The 23,762-nt window shown below is 42.6% G+C and overlaps 1 protein-coding gene across 5 annotated transcripts in view; it reads right to left on the bottom strand.

The window, feature by feature from the left end:
* WAPL (WAPL cohesin release factor) overlaps positions 1-23,762 on the bottom strand; it is a 127,011-nt gene that overhangs the window by 41,453 nt on the left and 61,796 nt on the right. For all 5 annotated transcript variants that reach the window (XM_073353327.1, XM_073353329.1, XM_073353330.1 and 2 more), the window contains exon 4: positions 17,485-17,603. In XM_073353327.1, the coding sequence (XP_073209428.1) occupies positions 17,485-17,603 (119 nt within the window). The remainder of the gene's footprint in view (positions 1-17,484; positions 17,604-23,762) is intronic.

The following is a 23,762-nucleotide window of genomic DNA, read 5'->3' as shown; positions in this document are numbered from 1 at the left end:
CTGATCTGTAAGGAGTCCATTTTGTACATTCATCTGTCCTGTTAAGTAAGCCTAGAACAAGACTCACTACAGGAACAGCAAGAAATTTTTGGCCTTCTCCTTAGTTTGTTTGCCATTTTGGCATTCCCAACTTAAGGGGAGGCCGAATGCAGTAGAAGATTTTTCCCAAGCAGTTAACCTCATGTTGCCCAAAATTATTTAACTCTGCCAGAGGTAAACACTCTGCACTGCTAGTCACAAGCTCAGACTACAATTTATAGTAAGGCAAAAGTAATATTTCTATTCACATTATGAGCTATGAACTGCTGGCTCCCTCTCTATGGAAGCAGAAAGTCTGGTCACATGAGTGACAAGAGCCTGCAGTGCTGAGTCTCTGGCAACAGCATGACAATCGTCAGTTAGGCACTTGGGAAAAGAAGGCCACAACTTCACTCCCCCTCCCCCTGTGCAGGTCACCTTTAAATCATTTTAAATGAAAAACATTAACACTATTCAAGGGCATTAATCTTATTTTGTCTTTGGAAGAGGTGTGGTGAAGCATCTCCTCTCCTAACCACACACTTTCAAATATACAGGAAAAGTTTGAGGGGTTTTTTAAGCTACTCATCCAGAAAGGTTAATTTTATTAACAGCTGAAAGACAGAGACAGAGACACAGACAATCCCACCAGAACATAACCCCTTTCCATTTTACCTTACTGCCATCTTTCCCTTGTCCTGCAGGTATTTTTTTTTTTTTTGCTGGGGCTGAGGGAGTTTCCATGTCTCTGTAATTTTCTTTGCTCCCTCTCTCCATGTGTGACCTTTGCTTCTGCCACACTTGTTAGCTTTCCCAGCCCCACCTCTCTGTACATCCAGAAATACTGCAACTAATAATGTCTTTGTCTCAAGAGTGGGAAAACAAAGACAACACTCCCCTTAGGATTGCTGCGATTCTGAGCAATAGTTGCTTATGAAGATTGTGGGAGGGAACCAGTTCAACATGTAGAGCTGGGAGGACCTCAACTCTGCCTCCACTCAGCCAATGGAATGTGGGGCAAATGGCAACACATCACACCCTGCTCGCCACCAATTTAACAAGAGAAAGTGAGAAAGAATACAATCTATGAGCAGAACCACTAAAACACTATCTAGTCTAAAGAAAAGGAGTACTTGTGGCACCTTAGAGACTAACCAATTTATTAGAGCATAAGCTTTCGTGAGCTACAGCAAAGCTTATGCCTTAATAAATTGGTTAGTCTCTAAGGTGCCACAAGTACTCCTTTTCTTTTTTTCTTTTTTTTTTTTTTTGCGAATACAGACTAACACGGCTGTTACTCTGAAAACTATCTAGTCTGTTACTAGGCCCTTTGGCCCCCACTTTCATTCTGTGACGGCTCCCAGGTATTACTCTCCAGCTCCATATATTAAAAGTGCAGGGTTACTTTCACATTACACAACCTTCAAATAGTTATTTTAAAATCCAACCAATTAATCCTGATTACAATCCTGTTCAATCCCAGTCCTAAAAAGAAATTAAAACTATACAAGTTGTTTATTTTGGTTGCTTTAGGTCCATTTATACGTATAATTAAAATAAAATCATCACATGATCACAAATAGTCAAGCCATTAAGTAATCAATGTAATGGAGTTTCCATACAAAGGCATCTGGATTAGCAAAGGATATAGAACTAGCTAAATCAATATGATTTCTTGGTTATACCAAATTATTGTAAAGACAGCCTTCATTTTAATCAGGCAATAGAAAAGGTGCTCACTGAACACAGGCTATACAGGATATGAACTGATAAATAACTGAATAAATCAGAAGGCCACAAGCCAAAAGTTTAGCTGTGGGAAACATCCTACCAGTCATCTAACCAACTATGACAAATGCTTTCCACATGAAGTCCAAAACTCTCAATCTAATGCAGCGGTTCTTAAACTGTGGGTCAGGACCCCATTTTAAAGGCATCGCCAGGACTGGTTTAGACTTGCCGGAGCCGAGGGGGCCAAGGCCACCACCCGAGGCTGAAGCTGAAACCTGAGCCCCACCACTCAGAGCCAAAGCTGAAGCCTAAGGGCTTCAGCCCTGGGTGGCGGGGCTCAGTTTATAGGCCCCCTGTTTGGGGCTGAAGCCCTTGGGCTTTGGCTTTGCCCCACCGCCCGCCCAGGACTGTGGGGTTCAGGTGGGCTCAGGCTTCAGTCCCCCTTCCTGGAGTCATGTAGTAATTTTAGCTGTCTGAAGGGGGTTGCCGTGCAATGAAGTTTGAGAACCCCTGATCTAATGATTGGCCACGCCATTTGTCAGAAGCATAGTTAGGACATGAAAGTGATGTACTGTAAACAAGCAGTGCACTGTCACCAACTGCCAGATCTGACTACCACATCTCTCTCTTTCACTGTCAGACTGCTGATAAAGTACCCTGCTGGCTTAATGCCATCCTCCAGCAACAAAAGAGCTAAAGAGCTTACAGTGTTGAGAGCACTTTGCCTGACAGAATTCCTTGCGGAGTCAAAATAACAGTAGTCAACCAGCAATCCTCCCCATCAATCAAAATTTACTATAATTTTTTTAAAGTATGACAAAACAGTTGTCTGAAATGTAGTATTCCAGCTCTTTACAGTATAGAAAGAAAAAGGTTAAAGTTGTACATTATTTTGATTCTAGAACAATTTTTCCCTGATTGTTACACAAATTAGAGTGTGTCTACACAGGGATAAAAGACCTGCAGCATGGCTGCAGCTGGCCTGGGTCAGCTGACTCAGGTTTACAGGACTCAGGCTGCAAGGCTAAAAATAACTGTGTACACATTCAGGAGATCTTCCACTCTCACAGGGTCCCAGAGCTAGGTCTCCAGCCCAAGCGCTTACACAGCCATTTTTCAGCCCAGGAGCCTGAGCCCTGCAAGCCTCAGTCAGCTGACTCAGGTCAGCTACGGGTTTTTATCCCTTTATAGACATACCCTTCCAGACTCCGCAAATGGTTTTAAGAAGTTACACATTTAAGAAAAAAAAAAAGATACAGTATCACTTACAGGAGTTACAATAATAAAAAATTTGAAACTATTTAAGTAACGGGTTTGCAACTTTGAAGCAAATAAAAAAAAACAGTTACTGACCTTTCATACCTGTTCCTCACACATTACACACACATCCATTCTACTCTTGGTGCGTACACATGCCATGCACAACCACTGAAAATTTTTCCCTCAGTGGTACCCATCAGGATGGCCTGAACACCCTCTGCTGCCCAATGCTGCTAGCGCTGGCACAAAGGAACCAGCCGACCCCATGGCCCCTCATTTCCTTCCTTCTGGAAACTCTGATGTAGAGAGGTAGGAGAGCAAGTCACGGAATGGACATGTGCAATGCATCTCGAAGACAAGTTATAACACAGCCCAACAAAATTTGACATAGTCTCTAGAGTAGTTAGTGACGGTGTAATGGGAGGAGAACATGTACACCAAGTTGCTGCTTTGCAAAATGTCCTGAATAGAGATTTACACCAAAAACACTGCTGAAGATGCTTGTGATCTTGTGGAATGAGCAGTCAGGTTAATTGGCAAAACACCTGCCTGATCGTAACAAACACATGACGCTATCCAGGATGCTTCATCGGATGCATCCGATGAAGTGAGCTGTAGCTCACGAAAGCTTATGCTCAAATAAATTTGTTAGTTTCTAAGGTGCCACAAGTACTCCTTTTCTTTTTGCGAATACAGACTAAACACGGCTGCTACTCTGAAACCTATCCAGGATGAAATCCCTTGTGAAAAGATTGGAAGACCTCTCATTCTGTCAGCTATAGCCATGAACACTTGGCTGGACTGTTGAAACTGTTTAGTCCTTTCTATATAGAATACTAGTGCCCATCTAATATGCAATGAAGTCCTTGCTCATCCTTATTTGCATGAGGTTTTGGGTAAAATACAGGTAGGCAAATTGCCGGATTCCTTTTAAATTGCAAAACTACTTTGGGAAGGAAACTGGGGTGAAGGAGCTACAGACAAGCCGAGCAGAAGCATCATGAAATGGTAGCGTGCCAGGTTCACTATGAATCTGAGTAACCTTATATGCCCTTGGTATAAGTAGGTGCCTCTTAAATCAAGGACAGCACACCAGTCTCCGGTATCCAGAGAGGGAATAACGGATGCCAGGGTGACCATGCAGAACTTTATCTTTTTGAGATAGTTGTTGAGTTGGCACAAGTCTAGAATAGGCCTAACACTGCCCAGGGCCTTCAGAATTAGAAAATAGTGGGAGTAGAAACTCTTCCCCTCTTAACTTTTGCGGCACCTCTTGTTCAGCTCGCAGCGGAAGAAGGGATTGAACCTCGTGGTGCAGAAGTGTCTTGTTGGAGGGTTCCCTGAGGAGGCACGTGGAGGGAAGGTGTGAATGAGAGGTAGAAATGACTGGATGGTGCATCCCACCTCTACAAATCTCAAAATCCAGTGGTCCTTGGTGATACGGGATCAAACACTGGGGAACTGGGAAAGGTGGTTTGCAAATAAAGGAAAAACATGGTCTGGCACCATGGAAACTGGTAGAGTGTCCTCAAGTGTCCCATCAAAACATCTGCTTAGAACCCTTAGACATCTGAGTGGGACAGGCACTGATGTTATGGTAGAAGCGAGTAGTGACCAACCCCTATTCCTCTTCCTCTGCAGGTCCTGATGGGTAGCCATGGCAGAGTACTGAAGAGACTGTTGAGGCCTCTAGTGCTTCCTTGAAGGAGCTGGGGTGTACAACCCAAGGGAATTCAGGGTCGCTCTGAGTCTTTTAGTCCATGAAGCTTTGCGTCCATCTACTGTGATCCTGAACAGACTGTTGGACTTCCTGTGGCAACCCAGAGGACTGTAATCATGAATTCCTATACGTGGTCACTGCAGAAGCCATAGACCTGGCAGCCGAATCAACAGCATCCAGAGCAGTCTGTAAAGCAGCCCTTGTCACAGATTTCTCCTTGTCTAGAAGCAAAGAGAACTCCTGTCTAGCCCCTTGTGGTAGCAGTTCTTTGAACTTTTTCATGGAGTTCCACACGTTGAAATAGTACCTGTGCAGTTGCACCTGCTGCTTTGCAATTCTGAACTGTCACACACACACACACGGTAAAGTAAACTTTCCTACCAAACAGACTTTTCTGAGTCCTTTGATTTCAGGGTTGTGCTCAGATGTCCCTGCCTTTCTTGCTCACTGGCAGCAGACCCTACAAGGGACCCCAGGGTGGGTGTGTAGAGGAACACAATCTTGGGCATATACATAATATTTTATTTCAGCCCTTTTTGAAGTGAGGGGAAGGGATGTGGGGGTCTGCCACAAAGTCATAATTGGGTCCACAATGGCCTCATTGAGAGACAGGGCTACTTTGGAAGGGCTCGCAGCAGCCAAAATGTCAGCCAAGCTATGGGAGGACTCTTACTAACTCCATCTGTACGTCCAGATTTAAGGCTACCTTCTAACAACTTTTGGTGAGCCTTACAGTCATCTAGGGGAGGTGACATACAGTCAGAGGAGCAGGAAGGGGAGACCAGCACAAGCTGCACATGCTCTTCCTCCCTTTCTGTATCAGCAGGATCCTGTTGAGCCGGCTCTTTGGAGACTGGTATTGGACTCTGTACCAGAGTCGAGACCAAATGCCATGTGGTGGGATGGTGCTGTACGTCTTTTTGAAGCCACAGAACATGAGTGCCTGGAATAAGCCCTAGAAACTTGGGGAAAGCTCCACGGGTTCCTATAGGGCCACTGGACTGGTGCAGGTCCCCAGTACTTGATGGTACTCCTGTGCCTGGACCCACGGAAGAAGTGGTGACAGTGGCTTTGGAGGACAGGAAGAGTAAGACCCGATCTCAAATTCAGAAGGAGGAGTCTCCCTCCAGGGACTACAGAGGTGCAATTCCCAACAGTGCTGGCAATTGGTGCTTGGGCACTAGGAAGATAACCGAGTGGAGCCCTAAGCCTTCTTGTTCCCTGAAGACCAATTACACCAGTTTGAAACAGATAATATACTGCAATTTTCATATCTGGTTATTTACATTCGTTGGAAGATGCAGAGGATGCCATAATCTTGGTTTTGGAATTGCATTTAATTCTGAGGCTTAAACCAGAATTAATTTTGTGGCTTAAGTTTCATTCTTCTGACATAGTACTGATCCAACACTTTGAAATTTTCTGCCACTTGCTCTGTATTTGAGGATCATCATCATACATGGTCAGCCTATAGTTATGCTTGTTTGCAAGTGTTAGCATAACTTTCTCTCTATGGAAAATTGCATAAGATGGATCAGTCATGAGGACAACTGGTTCATCAACCCAGCTAGCAGACATGATGCTAAGGCAATCTTCAGAGAAGGCAACCTTCAGGACATGTGGGAGAGTAGCCATGCTATCAAAGGTTCAAAGGGGAACTTGGTTAATGCCAAAATGACCAAATTAAGATACTATGCCAGAGCAGGAATTCTGTTATTTGACAAAGTTCTAACTAGAACCTTTAGAAAAATGTACAGCCACTAGATGGGATAAAACAGAGGTCTATTGATTGGAGGGTGGCAGGCACCAATTGACATCAAGTGCACTGGTAGGGAGCCAAAAGGAGAGACTGGAGGTTTTCAGGCTGATCAGAAAATCTAAACAGCACAAACATCCAATTCTTTGAGGACATCCAAAGATGTTGGGGCTATCTAAGTTGACTGATTAAACTGTTTGAAATCCGTCTGGGGTACATAAACTCTGGCTCTGAGTCCAGAGCTGCTCCAATAAATTCTGTGGCTGTGAAGGAACCAAAATGGACTTTTCTGCATACACCCAGGTTCCCATTGACACCAGAAGACTGAGGAGGGATGAGGTTGATGCCAGTACCTCCAGATGAGATCTCCCTGTCAACAGATAGACTATCAAGCCACAGAGTCAGAAGCATGGACTAGCCATTGCTAGTCCAAAGAGGAGCACCCTGTACTGACAATTTGGACCTATAGTGAACTCCAGGAATCATCTGTGAGGGGATGATGCTTATATGAAAATGGGCATGGTTCATGGCTGGGACAAAGTACCTCTCTTCTGCCCTCTTAGGAGTAAATGTACATGTTGCTAAAGTATGCCACATAATAATGGCAGGTTCCAGGATGGCCCCATTAACAGGGAGTGCCACTCTACTAAGTTCTGCATTCCATAAAATATCTAGGAGTCTGGGAGTTGTCTCCTGAATTTCCTCCAGAGGACTCTGGAGCTCATCCACAACTGTCCTTAACAGATGTTAAAACTGGTTAGGGTCATCTGTAGGAGACGGCGAGGACAGGCAACCACCTCTTCAGAAGATGACGATGATATGCCCGTTAGAACTGTGCTAGGACTGGATCTTGTCCTCCTTGCCTCCTCTTCTTCCCTGGGCTCTTGCAGGAGCTCTGGCTAATTGTGTGTGGGCAGAGGATATGAGGGAGGGGAGAGAGGATTGTGTAATTCTCAGTGAGATCACACAGATTCCAGATATAGCATGTACAGGTCCCACAGTCCCCAATAAGGCCAATGAGAGGAACCCAACATGGACTGAGGAGATCCTAAAGGCACAGGGGTACCAGTAATTCGAGCTGGGGATCCCATCTTATGATGTTATGGTAGGGCCCAGGAAATTCTGGATGCTCTATCTGGGTTCACCACTCTTGGTGGTGGTGGTGGTGGTGATGTCAGTCCTTACATCATGTCCGACTCCCCTGAAAAGGGAAATGTGGGCTCCAGTTACAATGGTGGTGCTGTCTGTACCATCAATGTAAAAAAGCATTTGTCAGATGCCACCAGGGGATGGGGATGAAGAGTCTTTTCCCTGTGCACCTTGGAAGCCACTATGTCCTTATAAGCTTGCACAGGTATTGGTGGTGCATGGTGTTCGGGCATCCTTTGTTGGTACTGGCGGTTGCCCCAGCCTTGGCTCACATCTGTCTTTGCTCAGTTCCAATGGTGCCGATGTGGAGGCACTGTCACTCTTTGGAGACTGCAGGTCAGTGCTGTAACCCTTACGGGCTCTAGAGCAGTTGCCCACAAACTTTTAACATCGTGCCCATCCTTACCCTTGTCCATGTCCCCAAACCCAGCCGAGGCTGGGGGGACAGTACTGTGAGCAGGGCCGCAGCCTGGGGCTGAGGCTGGGATTGGGGCTGTAGCCGAGGCTGGGGGGCGGAGTTGGGGCCATGAGCAGAGCAGTGGCCAGGCCTTGAAGCTGGGAGTTGGGGTCGGGAACGGAGCTGTGGTTTGGTCCTGCAGCTGGGTGTTAGGGCTGGGAGCAGAGCCACGACCAGGCCTCAGTCAGGGCTGTGACTGGGTGCAGGGCTGGGGCCATGCCTGGGGGCAGAGCAGAGCTGAGGCCAAAGCAGGGCTGGGGGGTTCTCCCTCCCTACCTCCCTCCCTGTGCGGGCTGGCCCGCCACACACCCCTCCCCCCCAGGGGACACACACCCTACATTTTGGAGACCACTTCTCTTTTGCTTCATTGGAACCTGATGCAAAGAGTCACCAGACTTAGGCGTCACGAAAGCAGACCTCATCTTCAAGGTGGTTCTGGAGGGCGATTTCTCTTTAGACTTTTGAGAGAGCTTTTTACCCTCACAGCGAGCTTGGAAAGGGGAGTCCTTCGTTCTGCCTTTGCTTGCCCCTATATCTGAGGTAGTGGTGCTGGGCAGAATGCTCGGATGCCTCTGCCTGGGGTACATAGAGTTTGCCTGACCTAGATTGGACTGGGACCTCAAAGCATTCTTCACTGGATGTTTTCCAAATTTCTGTTCCCATGCTTGCTGGGTTTGGCTGGGCAAGGAGCCACAGATATGGCACTCAGTGGAAACATGAACTTTTCCAAGGATGCACGGGCATATCTGATGGTCATAGATGACTGGGAAGGATTGGGGGCAGGAGACAGCTCTTTAAGCCTGAAATCGTGGACATAATCTGAGTCCCATACCAGAAGGGAGGCAGTCTGAAATCTAACTAATACCTAATTAGCTTATTTTAGAATATTTATAGATTCAAAGTTTAAGGGGGATCACTGGACACTGGAGGGTTGAGCCTCAGACCATGTGGCAACTGGAGAGGTCTGTACCACTCTATGTCCTCGGTTCAGAGCATGAGGTGAGGAGGGACAGAGGTGCTGACCAAGAGAAACTATTAGCAAAAGTCTTCCCATCTCAGATGCATGAACATCCATGGTAGAATACATACAGGAACCAGTACTCGACTAACCATAATTTCTCCCTAGGGAGGCATCCCCCTACCCAGACCACCTAACAAAAACTTGCTTCTGCAAGGATCGTCACGGAAGGAGCTACTCAGAAGTTCAGGTTCCAAGTTCTAACATCATGATGTTCTCTTCACTCTAATACCAGCCACAAAGTTGTATGAGAAGCTTATGAATGAAACAGTCTCAGCACTTTTCCATGCTGTTTCCTTCTTCCTGAATGCCCTTCTGAACTGGTCTACAAGTCCATGCTCTTCTCCACATTCAAGCCACTCTTCACGTACTCACTTTGACATATACAAGAAGTAAGCCAAACAACAGTGGACAAGTAGATGGACATTTGGCTGCAGTTTATAAACAGAGTATGCACAGATGGCCAATCACAGTATCCATTTTTTCAACTGTTGTGATAACTGGGGACTAGTAGGCCTACCTCAGTTATGAGTTTAATGTGGGGAAGTTGGTGGAAGTTTATGAAATGGTCCAGTCTCACGTAAGAAAAAATGGTAACTGGAAAAGGTAAGTCCAACTTGGCCTATTACATAACATTGATTATAAAATCAGTAAGAATGAAAAACAAAGACTAAGTTAGTCCAAACAAAAAGGCTTTACCAATGTAACTCAAGGACTGTGTTAACAAGTAAGGGATCAGAAATTAACAGATCAAACTTGCATTGTCCGAAATTAGGCCTAATTCAAGAACAAAAGGAGAGGATGGACTATTCCGCCCATCAGCCCTTAAAGAGACTTTGATGGGTGGGACTTTGAGGGATTCCAGGAGGGGGAAGGCTGATAGGACTCTGCACCCGAGACTTCATCTTTCTCCCACGGATCACAGAAGTCACTACATCATTGGAAGTCTGGCTTTCACTGCTGCATCAGTGTGTTCTTTTCTGCTCCACTATCTTTCCTCCTGTCCACTATCTCACAGCTTTCCATTTGATCCTGAGGTCAACTGTACCATACATCATCAACACAATGAGATGAGATGGCACATTTAGCTCTGGCCATCCTAGGGACCAGCCAGACAACGTTGCACATTCCAGACTGGAAGATAAGTCTGAAGCAGGGCAATTGCTGTCATGGATGACCTGTCACCTCAGAGTATCCATTTGTGACTGACCAGCATCCAGAATTCTGCCATCAACCAACACTGTATTTCCCCAACCTTTGCTCTCCTGTCTCTTCTTCCCCTTGTGTCGGTTTGTCAAAACCAGGAAAAGGAGGCACTCTTCAAATCTTGGAACTGAATAACAAAAAACCATCCCTTTGCTTCACACCAGGTTTTCAAAAAAACCGAACAAACCTGTATATACTCGTTCATAAGTCAAATATTTTTGGTAAAAAAGTGACGCATCGAAGAGCGGGGGTCAGCTTATAAACAGGTCTGCACCAAAATTTATCGATTTTAAACTCTGTGAAATCATTGAATTGAATATCTAATACACTGTTTTGTTTACCTGGAACGTCTGCAGGCATGGAGCACCTCAGTTCCCTGCAGCTGCAATTTACCGTTCCCTGCAAATGGGAGCTGTGGGAAGTGGCGGCGAACCAAGGCCACTGGGAGCTATGGGGCTCCATGTCTGCAGACACTCCAGGTAAACAAAACATCCCGACCCGCCAGCAGCTTACCCTAATGGGCCAGGAGCCAAAGCTTGCCAACCCCTAAAATATAGGGTCGGCTTATGAAAGGGTCATACGGTTTTTACTATTTTTACCTATCCATATTGGGGGGTCGGCTTATAAACGAACTGGCTAATGAACGAGTATATATGGTACTCTAGCTGATATCCTCTAGTTTAAACAAAAGACTTTGACAGAATGATTATTTAAAAACTTAGCCAAAACTTATTTCAGTTTTGAAGTGCTTCATGACTTTAGCTCCTTTTCTCTTGGGTATACTAATTAACAAATTTCCAAACTTTAGCATAAATTTTTTTAGTGCATTTGCCACGGAACTACACAATCCAAAGTCTCTCTGTATGCCAAACTCCAAACCTTGTTTAAAACTCTTTAATGTTGGACAGTTTCAGAGTTATGCTAACATCTTTGACACTTTGGGCTTATATATTCCACCTAAACTAATATACTACCATCCCTGTTGTACCATGACAGCCCAAGTACAGGAAGTGTGCCTTGTTGGTAAACCACATAGCATACCTTAATGCTACTGTATTCCAAACAAGGTACACTGGACAGATTTCACTGAACTTAACTATCTAGATACCAGATATAATGTAGTTAAATTCTGAAATTCAGTAAAAACGTAAGCACTGCTTCTAAATGTAACTATTTCATGAAGCACCACTAAGTTTCATTTTTAGATATACAGTTTTTCATTTGAAAGAGTTAATGTTTATAGCCAATGTAGGGGTACATGGTAAACACACTTCAAACCTGTCCCTCAGACTTTGCTCATCAATTTCCTAAGGTATTAATAGAAGCTAAACAAAACAAAACCATCCAGTGATCTAAATGCTGGTGAACCTGAGAAGAAACATGTCTTCTGGAAAGAACCACTTCTAAAGTGTCATTTTATTGTACAAATCATCATTTTTTATATTTGTCACACTACAGTTTTCTTGCTGAAACTATAATCTTGACAGCATAGGTGAAATTTTACAAGTTTTTATATGTCAGTTTGTTACTCAGGCTCAGTGCTGAGATCCTTATATTACATTAAAGTTACATTAAAATGGAGTTAAGATTATGTGTACATTTCAGTAATTTAAGGTAAAATACATTAGAGATACAATTGTCCTCAAAACAAACACTATAAGCTTTTTCATGACACCATGCAATAACCAAATTGGTAGCATTACTCTAAGGCAGGGGTCGGCAACCTATGGCACACGTCCCAAAGACGGCACGCGAGCCAATTTTTAATGGCACGCTGCTGTCTGCTGGACCCCAGCAGACAGCAGCGTGCCATTAAAATTCCTGCCCCGCTGGCCTGCTCTTTTCCACCTCCCCGCCCACCGCTCTCTCCTTGCGGGGCAGGCAAGCTTCCCCCTCCCCGCACCTCTTCCCCTGGCATGCTGGGTTCCTGTCCCTCCTCTTCTCTCTCCCTGCGGCCCGATCAGCCAATGGCCCTTGCTACGAAGTGGGAGAGAGAAAAGCAGAACCACAGCACGCTCTCTGCTCCGGGACCTTGGGGAGGGGGGTGGAATCAGGGCTTGTCCCCTCCAGCCATGAGCACATGGGAGCTGGGAGCACCCCCACACCCCCAGCCCTCTGCCCTGACTCCTGCATCCCCTCACACACACCCCAGCCCCCTGCACCCTCCTAGACCTCTGCCCTGACCCCTGCACCCTCCTAGACCTCTCCCTGCACCCTCCTCACACACACCCAGCCCTCTGCCCTCACCCCTGCACACACACCCCCCGCCCCGTGCCCTGACCCCTGCACACACACACCCCCCAACCCCAGCCCTGACTCCGGCATCCCCCACACATACCCAGCCCCCTGCCCTGACTCCTGTACCCTCCTCACATACCCCCAGCCCCGAGCACCAAACGGGAGCTCCTGCACACGCACACCCTACATTCCCACCTGCACCTCTCGCACCAAATGGGAGCCGCCCAGATAAGCGCTCCACACCCAAACCTCCTGCCCCAACCCTGAGCCCCCTCCCTGATTCTAGCTCCTGGTCAGACCCTGCACCCCAACCTGCTCCTTCACCCCCAACCCTAGTCTCAGTGCACTCCCACCCTCATCTCAGTGCAGAGACCGGAAGAGAATGGCTAGAATCAGGGAGAAGGTAGGTACCGACTATGTGAGCAGGGCTGGGACCCCAGACCGGCAGCCGGCTGAGCGGGGCCGGCAGCCGGGACCCAGGCTGGCAGGAGCCAGCGGATGGAACCCCAGACCGGCAGCAGACTGAGCGGCAGTGGGCTGAGCCGCTCAGCCCACTGCCCGTCTGGGGTTCTGGCTGCCGGCCCCTTGCCAGCTCGCTGCCGGCCTAGGTGAATGGCCAGGCTGGCAACAGGCTGAGCAGGCCGGCGGTGTAAGATCAGCATTTTAATTTAATTTTAAATGAAGTTTAAACATTTTGAAAACCTTGTTTACATACGACAATAGTTTAGCTATATAATATATAGACTTATAGAGCGAGACCTTCTAAAAAAACATTAAAATGTGGTATTGGCACGCGAAACCTTAAATTAAAGTGAATAAATGAAGACTCGGCACACCACTTCTAAAAGGTTGCCGACCCCTGCTCTAAGGTATTACAATGCAATGGTAGTAGGAAATGCAATGGTAGTAGGAAATTCATTCGAACTATAGGAGTGGGCATGTAGTGTTCTGCGACCTGCAATGTGCAGGAGGTCAAACTAGATGATCATGATAGTCCTTCTGACCTTAAAGTCAGAGTCTATGAGTAGTGATACCATGGTGGTTATGGAGGGAGTCAGCATAAACGGTTGTTTCCATACTTTAAAATTATGGATTTCTATTGAATTTATTCCTGACTCTAAATTACCTGGGTTTTATAAACACAATACATTTACAACATCCCTGTAATGTATTCTACCCTAAATTACTGATAGGTACTCACTCAATGTACTTGTTGAGCATTTTTTAAATTACTTTTAAAAAAATTCAAATTGTAATTAAGAAAACATACACCGACAGTAAACAAGAAGCCACAAGGGAATGTTACCATGCAGTATTTCTAATGAAGTTATGCAATATCCAATAATTTAATTTAACTTAACTTTTAGGGACAGATTCACCACTATGCTCTGGCTGCTTTATACCACTATGGAGCAGTGCAACGTAGCTGTGCATGTACTCCAGCTTTCCAGTCCTTCTTGCTCTCCACATTCCCTTGTGTGTACTTCCTTCCCAGGTTTGCTGTCTCCTGTGCTCCTTATTGAGCACATCTGGGGTAGTGGGTAGCCCATGAAGACAAATATTTTTTTTCATAAATTTGTCAGTTGAGGCGTAAGAATAAAATCTTTGGATAAACTCCAGTTTCTCCCTGCTTTAAAAATTGCCACAACCCTGTTTTTCCTCAATGAGAGGAATCAAGCTACCCTCAGACGGAGGCTCTCCAATCCTGTCAGAAATCTAAGAGGAATAGGTGAATGGAAGCTGTGACTCTCTCTGCTAAGAACAACCTGTGCCCTCACTCCAACTAAAAACAGGAGTGGGGTTAGTTTTAAGAAGGGCCTATTAACTAAGGAGAGTCAGTGGCCTCAGTCCTACTGCGAATAGGAAATGGCAGCCACTTAGAAAAAAGGCAGTTCTTCACAGTTGTTTTTTAAAAAAATAAAAGAAAAAAGTATGCATCAACACTGCTGAAAAATAAGCTTTTAGCTATAGAGAACATTTGCACAAATAATCTACTCCTTAGCATGAAAGGACGACTAGTAATGGACGACACCAAGAATGCTGAGGTGTTTAATGCCTATTTTGCTTCAGTCTTCAATAAAAAGTTTAATTGTGACCAGATGCTTCGCACAAACATGATGTTAATATTAACAAGGGGGAAGGAAACAAAGACAGATTAGGGAAAGAACATGTGAAAGAATATTTACGTAAGTTAAATATTTTCAAATCAGTAGGGTCTGATGGAATTCATTCTCAGGCAAACACCTAGAAGATCATAAGGTGATAAGTAACAGTCAGCATGATTTATCAAGAACAGGGTAACAAGCCTTGTGGATGGGGGAAGCGGAAGATGTAGTATATCTTGACTTTAGTAAGGCTTTTGATATAGTCTCAGATGACCTCAAACAAACTAGAAAATAAGGTGATAAGTAACAGTTAGCATGGATTTGTCAAGAACAAATCATGTCGAACCATGATTCTACACTTAATGAAGCAAATATCTGAACTGTTAACAATTATCTTCAACAACTTGTGGATGATGGGTGAGGACCCAGACAACCGAAGAACTGCAAACATAGTACTTATTTTTTAAAAGGGGAACAAAGAGGACCCAGGGAAATTATATACCAGTCAGCCTAACTTCTAAACCTGGAAAGATACTGGAACAAGTTATTAAACAATCAATTTGTAAGCATTATAGAGGATAATGTTTAAGTAATAGCTAGTATGGATGTGTCAAGAACAAATCATGCTAAAAGAAGCTAGTTTCCTTCTTTGACAGGGTTACCGGTATAGTGAATGGGAGAGGGCAGAGAAATAGCAGATGTGATATACATTAACTTCACCAAGGCTTCTGACAGTCCCATATAGCAGTCTCATAATCAAACTACGGAAATGAGCTCTAAAAATTAATATAAAGGTGGGTGCACAACTAGTCGAAAGACTATACTTAAGGAGTAGTTATCAATGGTTTGCTGTTAAACTGGGGGGAATGTATCCAATAGACTCCACAGGGATCTGTTCTGGATCAGGTACTATCCAATATTTTCACTAATGACTTGGATAATGGAGTGGAGAGTATGCTTACAAAATTTGCAGATGACACCAAGATAGGAGAGGTTGCAAGCAGTTGAGAGGGGGGACAGGATCAGAATTCAAAGTGACCTTGACAAATTGGGAGAACTGGTGTGAAATCAACAAAATGAAATTCAATGAAGACAAGTTCACAACACATTTGGGAAGAAAAAAATCAAATGCACAGGTACAAAATGAGGAACAACTGTGTAGGCAGTAGTATTGCTGAAAAGAATCTGGAGATTATAGTTGAGCACACATTGAATACAAGCAGTTAATGTGGTGCAGCTGAAAAAAAGGCTCAGAGAAGAGCAACAAATATGATAAAAATTTTAGAAAACCTGGCCTCTGAGGAAAGGTTAAAAACTAGGTATGCTTAGTCTTGAAAAAAAGGAGACTGAGGTGGTGACCTGATAAATACTTTTCAAATATGTTACAGACTGTTATAAAGAAAATGGTAATCAATTGTTCTCTATGTTCACTGAAAATGTAGTATTAGGCTTAATCAGCAGCCAGGGAGATTTAGGTTAGATATTAGGACAAACTTTCCAACTATAAACAATAGTTAAATACTGAAATAGGGTTACCATGGGAGGTTGTGGAATCCCAGTCAGTGGAGACTTTTAACAACAGGTTAGATAAACACCTGTCAGGGATGGTCTAAGTATACTAGGTCCTACCTCATGAGGGGGTGGGTGGCAGGGGTGGGGGGCGGGGTCGACTAGTTGACCTCTTGAGGTTCCTTCCAGCCCAACATTTCTATTAATATAATAGGAACTCTTCAGGAAAAAGAAAAAGGGAGAAGGAAAAAAAAAAAGCACATGGCAACAGATCTAGGCCTTAGAAAGAGACACCTTGGACAGTCAGGAGATATGGGACCCTTCATTTAATGGAAGCTACAAACTCTCATCTATTCATACAGGTGAGCCCCATTCCAGGTGTATTTTCAAAAACCAAATACTCAATACACTAACTGACCAGACAAGAAAAACTTACACAGCATTGCAAAAGGATCTGGGTTTTATTAGATTCTGCTAGAAGACAAGATCCCTACTAAGAATTCTGAGTAGTCATTTTTCCATGAAATGACAAATAAAACTCAAACACACAAATGAAACAGGAAACAATGAGGACTATATCTATGCCACATTCCAAGCTTCTGTCCTGATTTCTGTAGCCCTGATCTGAAAATCAAGACTAGAATTATTATTTCTTTTTTAAATATACACACACCAACAGGGAAAGCATATTCTCTTCTCCACTCCCCAAAACCCATAACACTAAAGTTTTGCTGTAGCCTTCTGAAATGGAAGAATATCTTTAAGCAACAATCAAGCATGGAAGATTGCCACCCAAAAACTAAAAATCTTAAGCCATGAGTACATGAAAAATGGCATTATAATGGAAACAGTTTTGTACTCTTAAATACAGATTTGGCTTCCAGGTGCCAATTGTAATATTAAAGTTGAAGCAAGTCGATTAAAACAAACACAGTGACACATCAATCCAGGGGCGGAAAAGACCTCAAAAAAGAGTGCCAGAATATCCAGGTAATCAAACCGTTTATTAACTGAATAGTCCTGGGTGCTTTATAATAATTTTAAGATGGGTTAAATATTGCATCCATATCAAATGGGATAAGACAGAGGTAATCAATAAGCAGACCACTAGACACTTCTGAACAGACCCCGAAACCTCTTTATTTACTTATTATCATGATTATAATATTTTGCTATTTTCTCTAGAGTCTGGACCTTGACAAAGAAATTTGGACATTGACAAAAAATAACTGACTACCCTGGGATAACAGAGATATATATACTACAAGAGCCTCAACTCTACAGCGCTGAATAAAATAAGAAAGTATTACCACTTACCCTCTTTGGCCCACTAAAAATCTTCCTGGTATTTTCTTTAGATTTATCGCCTTGTTTATTTGTGGACTTCTTATTGCCTTCAGGCACACCAGATGAATCCTCTGAAAAATCTAGTAGATCTGTAAAGGTAAATATAATGAAAAGATATTCTAACAGTCAGCCACTTTCCACAAAATTCTGTTCTTGTATCTAATCTGCTACATTTTTAGGTGCTGAAATTATAGATTAGTTAATGATAGGTTTCAGAGTAGAAGCCGTGTTAGCCTGTATCCGCAAAAAGAAAAGGAGGACTTGTGGCACCTTAGAGACTAACAAATTTATTTGAGCATAAGCTTTCGTGAGCTACAGCTCACTTCATCGGATGCATTCAGTGGTGAGCTGTAGCTCACGAAAGCTTATGCTCAAATAAATTTGTTAGTCTCTCAGGTGCCACAAGTCCTTCTTTTAGGTTAGCTAATGACATTCTCAAATTTACAATTATTTTTTGAAATTGCTCGAGACGACAATGCAGCATTTAAACATTTGCCAAAAACCTGATGTTAAGGTTTTAGTTTATACTTGTTATAGCTTGAGAAATCAAATTTCTACCCAAACACTCGCTCAAGATCTATACTTGAAAAGGTTAACTGATCTTGAAAGAATTTATACTGTTTTTAACTGGTTGCTAGGATAGCAGAACTAAGTTCTTTATAAATCTAATATTTCACAAGATAAATGGAAGTTATATTGGAAAAGAAATGGAGTAAATCAAGATGGAAGTCAATGTTTTTAAAGTACATTACCTTGTAATGGGTAAAGGTTGGAAACAAAAATGTATACTACTGGATTAAGAGTGACCATTTCCAGCCCTCAGAGTTCACACACCAGACCTTAAAACTGACAGTGGCCTTTTATATTGACAGCTTTTTTGGCACAGGTATGTACTGTATAGTAATCTCACACCTCAGGATCATGCAACTTTATAAGTTAGTCATCAGTCTGAAGCTTTGTATAAAATTGCTTTAATTAAATTCACCTTTGTACAAATTTATGTTCATACCTCACTTCTGAGAGGAATGTAAATATTAGAAGTATAGTGGATATACTTTTGAATCTTTTAACTATTTCTAGTGGCATTCCCACTTAATATATACCTTGCTGGAAATAGGTGAGTAGTTTGCAGATGAAAGGAACCAGTTGGCAGTGGTCCCAGGGGTTCTCTTTTCAGTACATCCAGTCTCTGCTGCCCAGATCCCTCTGGTACTCAAAGTTTTGGTTGTAGATCTCCAAAATTAATTCATGTGACCCTGCCTTCTCTCCAAGATGGAGTCGACAGGAGAAAATAATTTTCATTTGTGTTGCAGGGTCCTAAGCATAAAGGCTTGGAAACTAGTCTGCATGTTCTTTGATTTGGTGCTACTCAGATGTTATCACAAACTTTATTTGGGAAGTGGAGGCAGGAACGCAACGCAAAATTAAACTCATGTTTAAATAAAAAACAAAACAAAAACTGATCATGGGTGTACTCCTAGTGAGCTACCCATATTTTAGAACTGTAATACATGTACATGCTAGATCAGTTGCTCTATAAAGTTATTTTTGCTTTTCCACACCCACACACCAACAAATATTGAACACTAGGCAACATGTTTTTCACAGTACAGGTATCTGAACTCATTATGCCTGTAGAAACCATTAACATTTTCAGATGCTTTTTGTTACAATTTGAAAATTGTTAGGTTGATACATACAATAGTTTCTTTAAACGTAATTTTATTTGAAACAGTTCTAGACTAGAGATCAAAGTCCTACAGTAATATAATATGCTTTCATTATGGGGTAATAATCCAAAATCTAAAAATTTAGTAGTAGCCCAAGGGAATCAATGTGCCTAATGTGCCATTAAAAAACTGTACAATTGCCTAACAAGTGACAAATCATAGCTACAGTCATAGAAACAAAAAAGTGGGCATGAAGCCTGCAGTGCTGCTGCTATGGCTGGCTCACCGAGCATGCACTGGATTTCATGCAGCAGCATTCCATGATAAGATATGTAAGGCTTTTTATTATGGTCAGGCCTTCTTACCTTCTCTGTGAAATTACATAACCAGTAAATGGATCTGAAATCGTGTCAATTTCTTCGGTAATCCCACAATCTAACATTCAAAAGCAAGACAAGTACTGCCAAATTAGGTCATCTTAAAGATCCAACGTAGCTTCAAACTGCATTTAGTTGAACAGCAAGAAAAACTGACTGCTCTGCATTTCAGATCCCTTTCTCCAATTATCAAAAATCCAGCATATTAGTTTTGTATTGGTGCTCCATTATGAGCATTTTGAAATTTGTGATTTTTTTCACCCCACACTTCAAGATGACTTAATTTGATAGTATTCGGGGAGCCCACCAAGCTAGTGCCTGTCAGTGTCAGCAAATATAAGGAAACTTTTTCTGATCCGTCCACTGAAAGTTACTCTACATTTCTGACACCCGACTATCTATATTCAATATCTAAAACTGTGCATGTATACAGTGTGTTACACAAATCAGACTCACATTATGAATTATTTTAGCTGTGCACTGCAAAAATATCACACGTTTATTGATGTCTCAACTTCCTTTTCCCAAGGTGACCAAGTTTAGGGTTTAAGAAATGTCCGACTTTCCGCAGGTCATTTGACACCAAAGGCAAAAAACTTCCTTTGCTCTGCCCTTAGTTCTTATAGTTTGCAAACTGTTTATTTAGTAGCGCATCACCTCTCCCCCAGGTCTTCAGACAAATCAGGCACAATGCCTATCTTGGAACCATCCAAATCAAATTTAAATTAGGTCATCTTTACCCAGGAAAAGTCTCATCTTAGATATTAATTTTAAAAATATTCAGGGTTTTATAAACCAGAGACTGGACACCCGCGCCCCCCCAAGCTCCAAATATCAAACACCTAGCCATGAAACAATCTCTGAGAAAGCTGACAATGTTCTGAAGGTAAAAGGTCTTGAAGCGATTGGTGACCAATTTATGGAAAAGTCAGTATTTAAAAAAATCCTTAGCAACCACCCACCCAGCAAGCAACAAATTTTATTTTTTAATTGAACAAATTTGCAATAATTTTCCTGTTTTAGAGGAAGATTACAACTTTACAGTAACATTTAGAACTGGACTATCGGTCAAACAGCTTATTTCCTGAAGTTTCATCTTGATAGAAGGAAGTTTCTTCAAAGCATCTCACGTAGAAACATATTTATAATGTATGATTTCAATGTTACGTAAGGTCTATTTTCATAGGCTGTTTCCCTCACACTTCCTTGGAGAACTGTCCCGGGGAAAAGCGTGTCTTCCTAAATCCTGTGAAAGTGTGTTTCTCTTATTTTTTTGGTGGTCTGCAGGACCACTGCAATAGACAAATTTTCATAAGATAATTGGGAAACTGGAGTATGGGGAAAGAGAAAAAAGGATCTATAAAGGGGAACTCTTACAAAATATGGAAAATAAAAATTGAAAAATACTGCTGTAGCAGGATTAGAACTTCCAAAACCTAAGAATTTTTCTTTTGTAGGACCTTGGGAAGGACAGAAGAAAATGAATAGAATAGGCATCATTTTCATCGTTTTCTACAGCATACTTAGTTTCATTTTACTCTTAATCTCAGAATCTGAAATGCTCCTTGATTAAGGCCTGCCTATCCTTGTGATTAATTGAAATTCTTCTTGGTTGAGAGACCATTCCCTTTGATTTTCAACCTGTGTAGCCAGTCTGTCCTGGTATTCAGCATTTTCTGTGCACAGCCTTGACAGAATCATGTTGTACTTTGGCCACTGAAATATTGTTGGGGTTTTGTTTGTTTTTTAACGTAGTGGAGTTTTGGTTCTAGTAGATGCAAACAATTTGCTTACTTTCTTGTAGGGGAAGTTAGTCAGGTAGTATCTTTGTTTTGCAATTTTGTAGGACTGCAGTTGGGAGTTGTCAGGGTTCCTTCCCCACTCTAGGGTACAGATGTGGGGACCCGCATGAAAGACCCCCTAAGCTTATTCTTACCAGCTTCGGTTAAAAGCTTCCCCAAGGTACAAACTTTGCCTTGACCTTGAACAGTATGCTGCCACCACCAAGGATTTTAAACAAAGAACACGGAAAGAGATCACTTGGAGACTTCTTTCCCCAAAATATCCCCCCAAGCCCTACACCCCCCTTCCTGGGGAAGGCTTGATAATCATCCTCACCAATTTGTACAGGTGAACACAGACCCAAACCCTTGGATCTTAAGAACAATGAAAAAATCCATCAGGTTCTTAAGGAAGAATTGTAATTAAAGAAAAGGCAAAAGAATCACCTCTGCAAAATCAGGATGGAAAATACTTTACAGGGTATTTAGATTCATAACACAGAGGCTCCCTCTCTGGGCAAAACCTTAAAGTGACAGAAAACAGGAATAAACCTCCCTCTTAACACAGGGAACATTCACATAAAACAAAAGAAACTAATCCGCCTTGCCTGGTTTACCTATACTGGTTGCAATACTGGAGACTTGGATTAGGATGGGTTGGAGAAGATGGATTTCTGTCTGGCCCCCCTCAGTCCCAAGAGAGAACAAACAACGAGCACAAACAAAAGCCTTTCTCCCCCCTCCCCCTACGATTTGAAAGTATCTTGTCCCCTTATTGGTCCTTTGGGTCAGGTGCCAGCCAGGTTAGCTGAGCTTCTTAACCCTTTACAGGTAACAGGATGTTGCCTCTAGCCAGGAGGGATTTTATAGCACTGTATACAGAAAGGTGGTTACCCTTCCCTTTATATTTATGACAGGAGTGAAAAAGTTTTTCTCCATCCTGATGTTAGACTGCCTTTTAATCAGACTATTTTGGGCTGCAACTGAAGACCTGGACACAAGGGAATTCTTATTTGGGAGTGAAAGCACAGATACAAGATTCCAGGCTTAGAGCAACTGTGGAGTGCCTCAGGGTTTGGAAAATGTTGCTATGGAAAAGACAAGAATTTGGAGCCTGGAAGATTTTTATCCCTTTTTGTGTTTTTGCCCTTAGGTGGACCAATTCTTCAGGTACACAGGTGAACAAGAGTAACATCTGGAAGGGACTTGATTCAGGGAACTTTCTGATTCACTTTGAATCCTTTTTGGAATAATATGGCCTGCTTATAGTCTTTTGTACACTGGAAATCTGATTTAAGGTAGGAGGAATTTTAGAAACCTTTAAATTTGTTTGACTGAATGTAAGCTTTTTTCTTCCCATCTGTCAACATTCAGAATAAATTGAAAGGAATAGTGCATTTCCACTTAGCCTAAATGTTATTCTAAGAATATTTTCTAGGGTTCTGTAATTTGCCACAGATTTTTGTTTGACGTCTTACAAAAACAATGGGATATATGTTTAGACAGATCAGGAACCAAGTTGGAGCATGGCAGAGGTGTTGCATGGGTTCTGTATTGAGCCAGATTCCATTTTTAAATATGCTGTAAACTTGGGTATAAATTCAACACTGCTGTGAACTGATGGTAGTATTTAAACTCTCACTGATGCCAATGGGAGTTTTGCACCAAGACAGGATGGAATAGAGCCTTTATGCAGTAAAAGGACATTTTCCCCCAGTACCTTATTCTTTATCAGTGGCAAAATATGTTCACCTTTAGGGCAGAAACACCAGTGGTCCTATCTTTCTTCCTCTTTCACCTTCCTGTTTATCTCCCTTATATTCTTCCCTCTGCATTTCATTCCCTGTAACAATATTCAGTTCCCATGTCCCACTGGGATTCACTCCCATCTGCTTCTCTCTACTAAAATGATCAGTAATGGAAGTGCTAAAGCTCACAAAGTAACACTAGGCATTAGAGTTAATATCTTTATAAGATGATAGTGCTAAGCAGTGCAGTTCATATTTAGTGCTTGAAGGAAAAACTAAACCAAATTCTTGTGAAATTCCAAGGGTTCTGGGATCTTATGTTGTCTCCTTCTGTGGGTTGGAGGTGAAAGACACTCCACTCCCACCCACATTTGCTAAAATGTTTGACATCTCTAGGAGATTATGACCCTGAAGATTCAGGAAGGAAAAGGCTAACTGCTCTGAGTTCTGGAAAATGCATATAAATGTCTTAGGGTCTGCCGGATGCCAAGCTTTCTGAAACATGTCAGATCTCAACTGTGCTTCTCATTCTGTCAAAGTCTATTTTTAAGAGAGATGAAATAACATCCCTTGATTATATTCTGTGGATGAGTCCTCCTTTTCTGAGGGCTGTCTAAACAGTAAGGGTGCATCTGATTGTCCATGTCTTTGGAATTTTTCAACCTATCAGCA

Source organism: Lepidochelys kempii, chromosome 7 (assembly GCF_965140265.1).
Source record: "Lepidochelys kempii isolate rLepKem1 chromosome 7, rLepKem1.hap2, whole genome shotgun sequence".
In the NCBI taxonomy this organism is placed as follows: Eukaryota; Metazoa; Chordata; order Testudines; family Cheloniidae; genus Lepidochelys; species Lepidochelys kempii.
The sequence above is the reverse complement of the archived record's forward strand: the minus strand, read 5'-3'. Positions and strand labels throughout refer to the sequence as shown.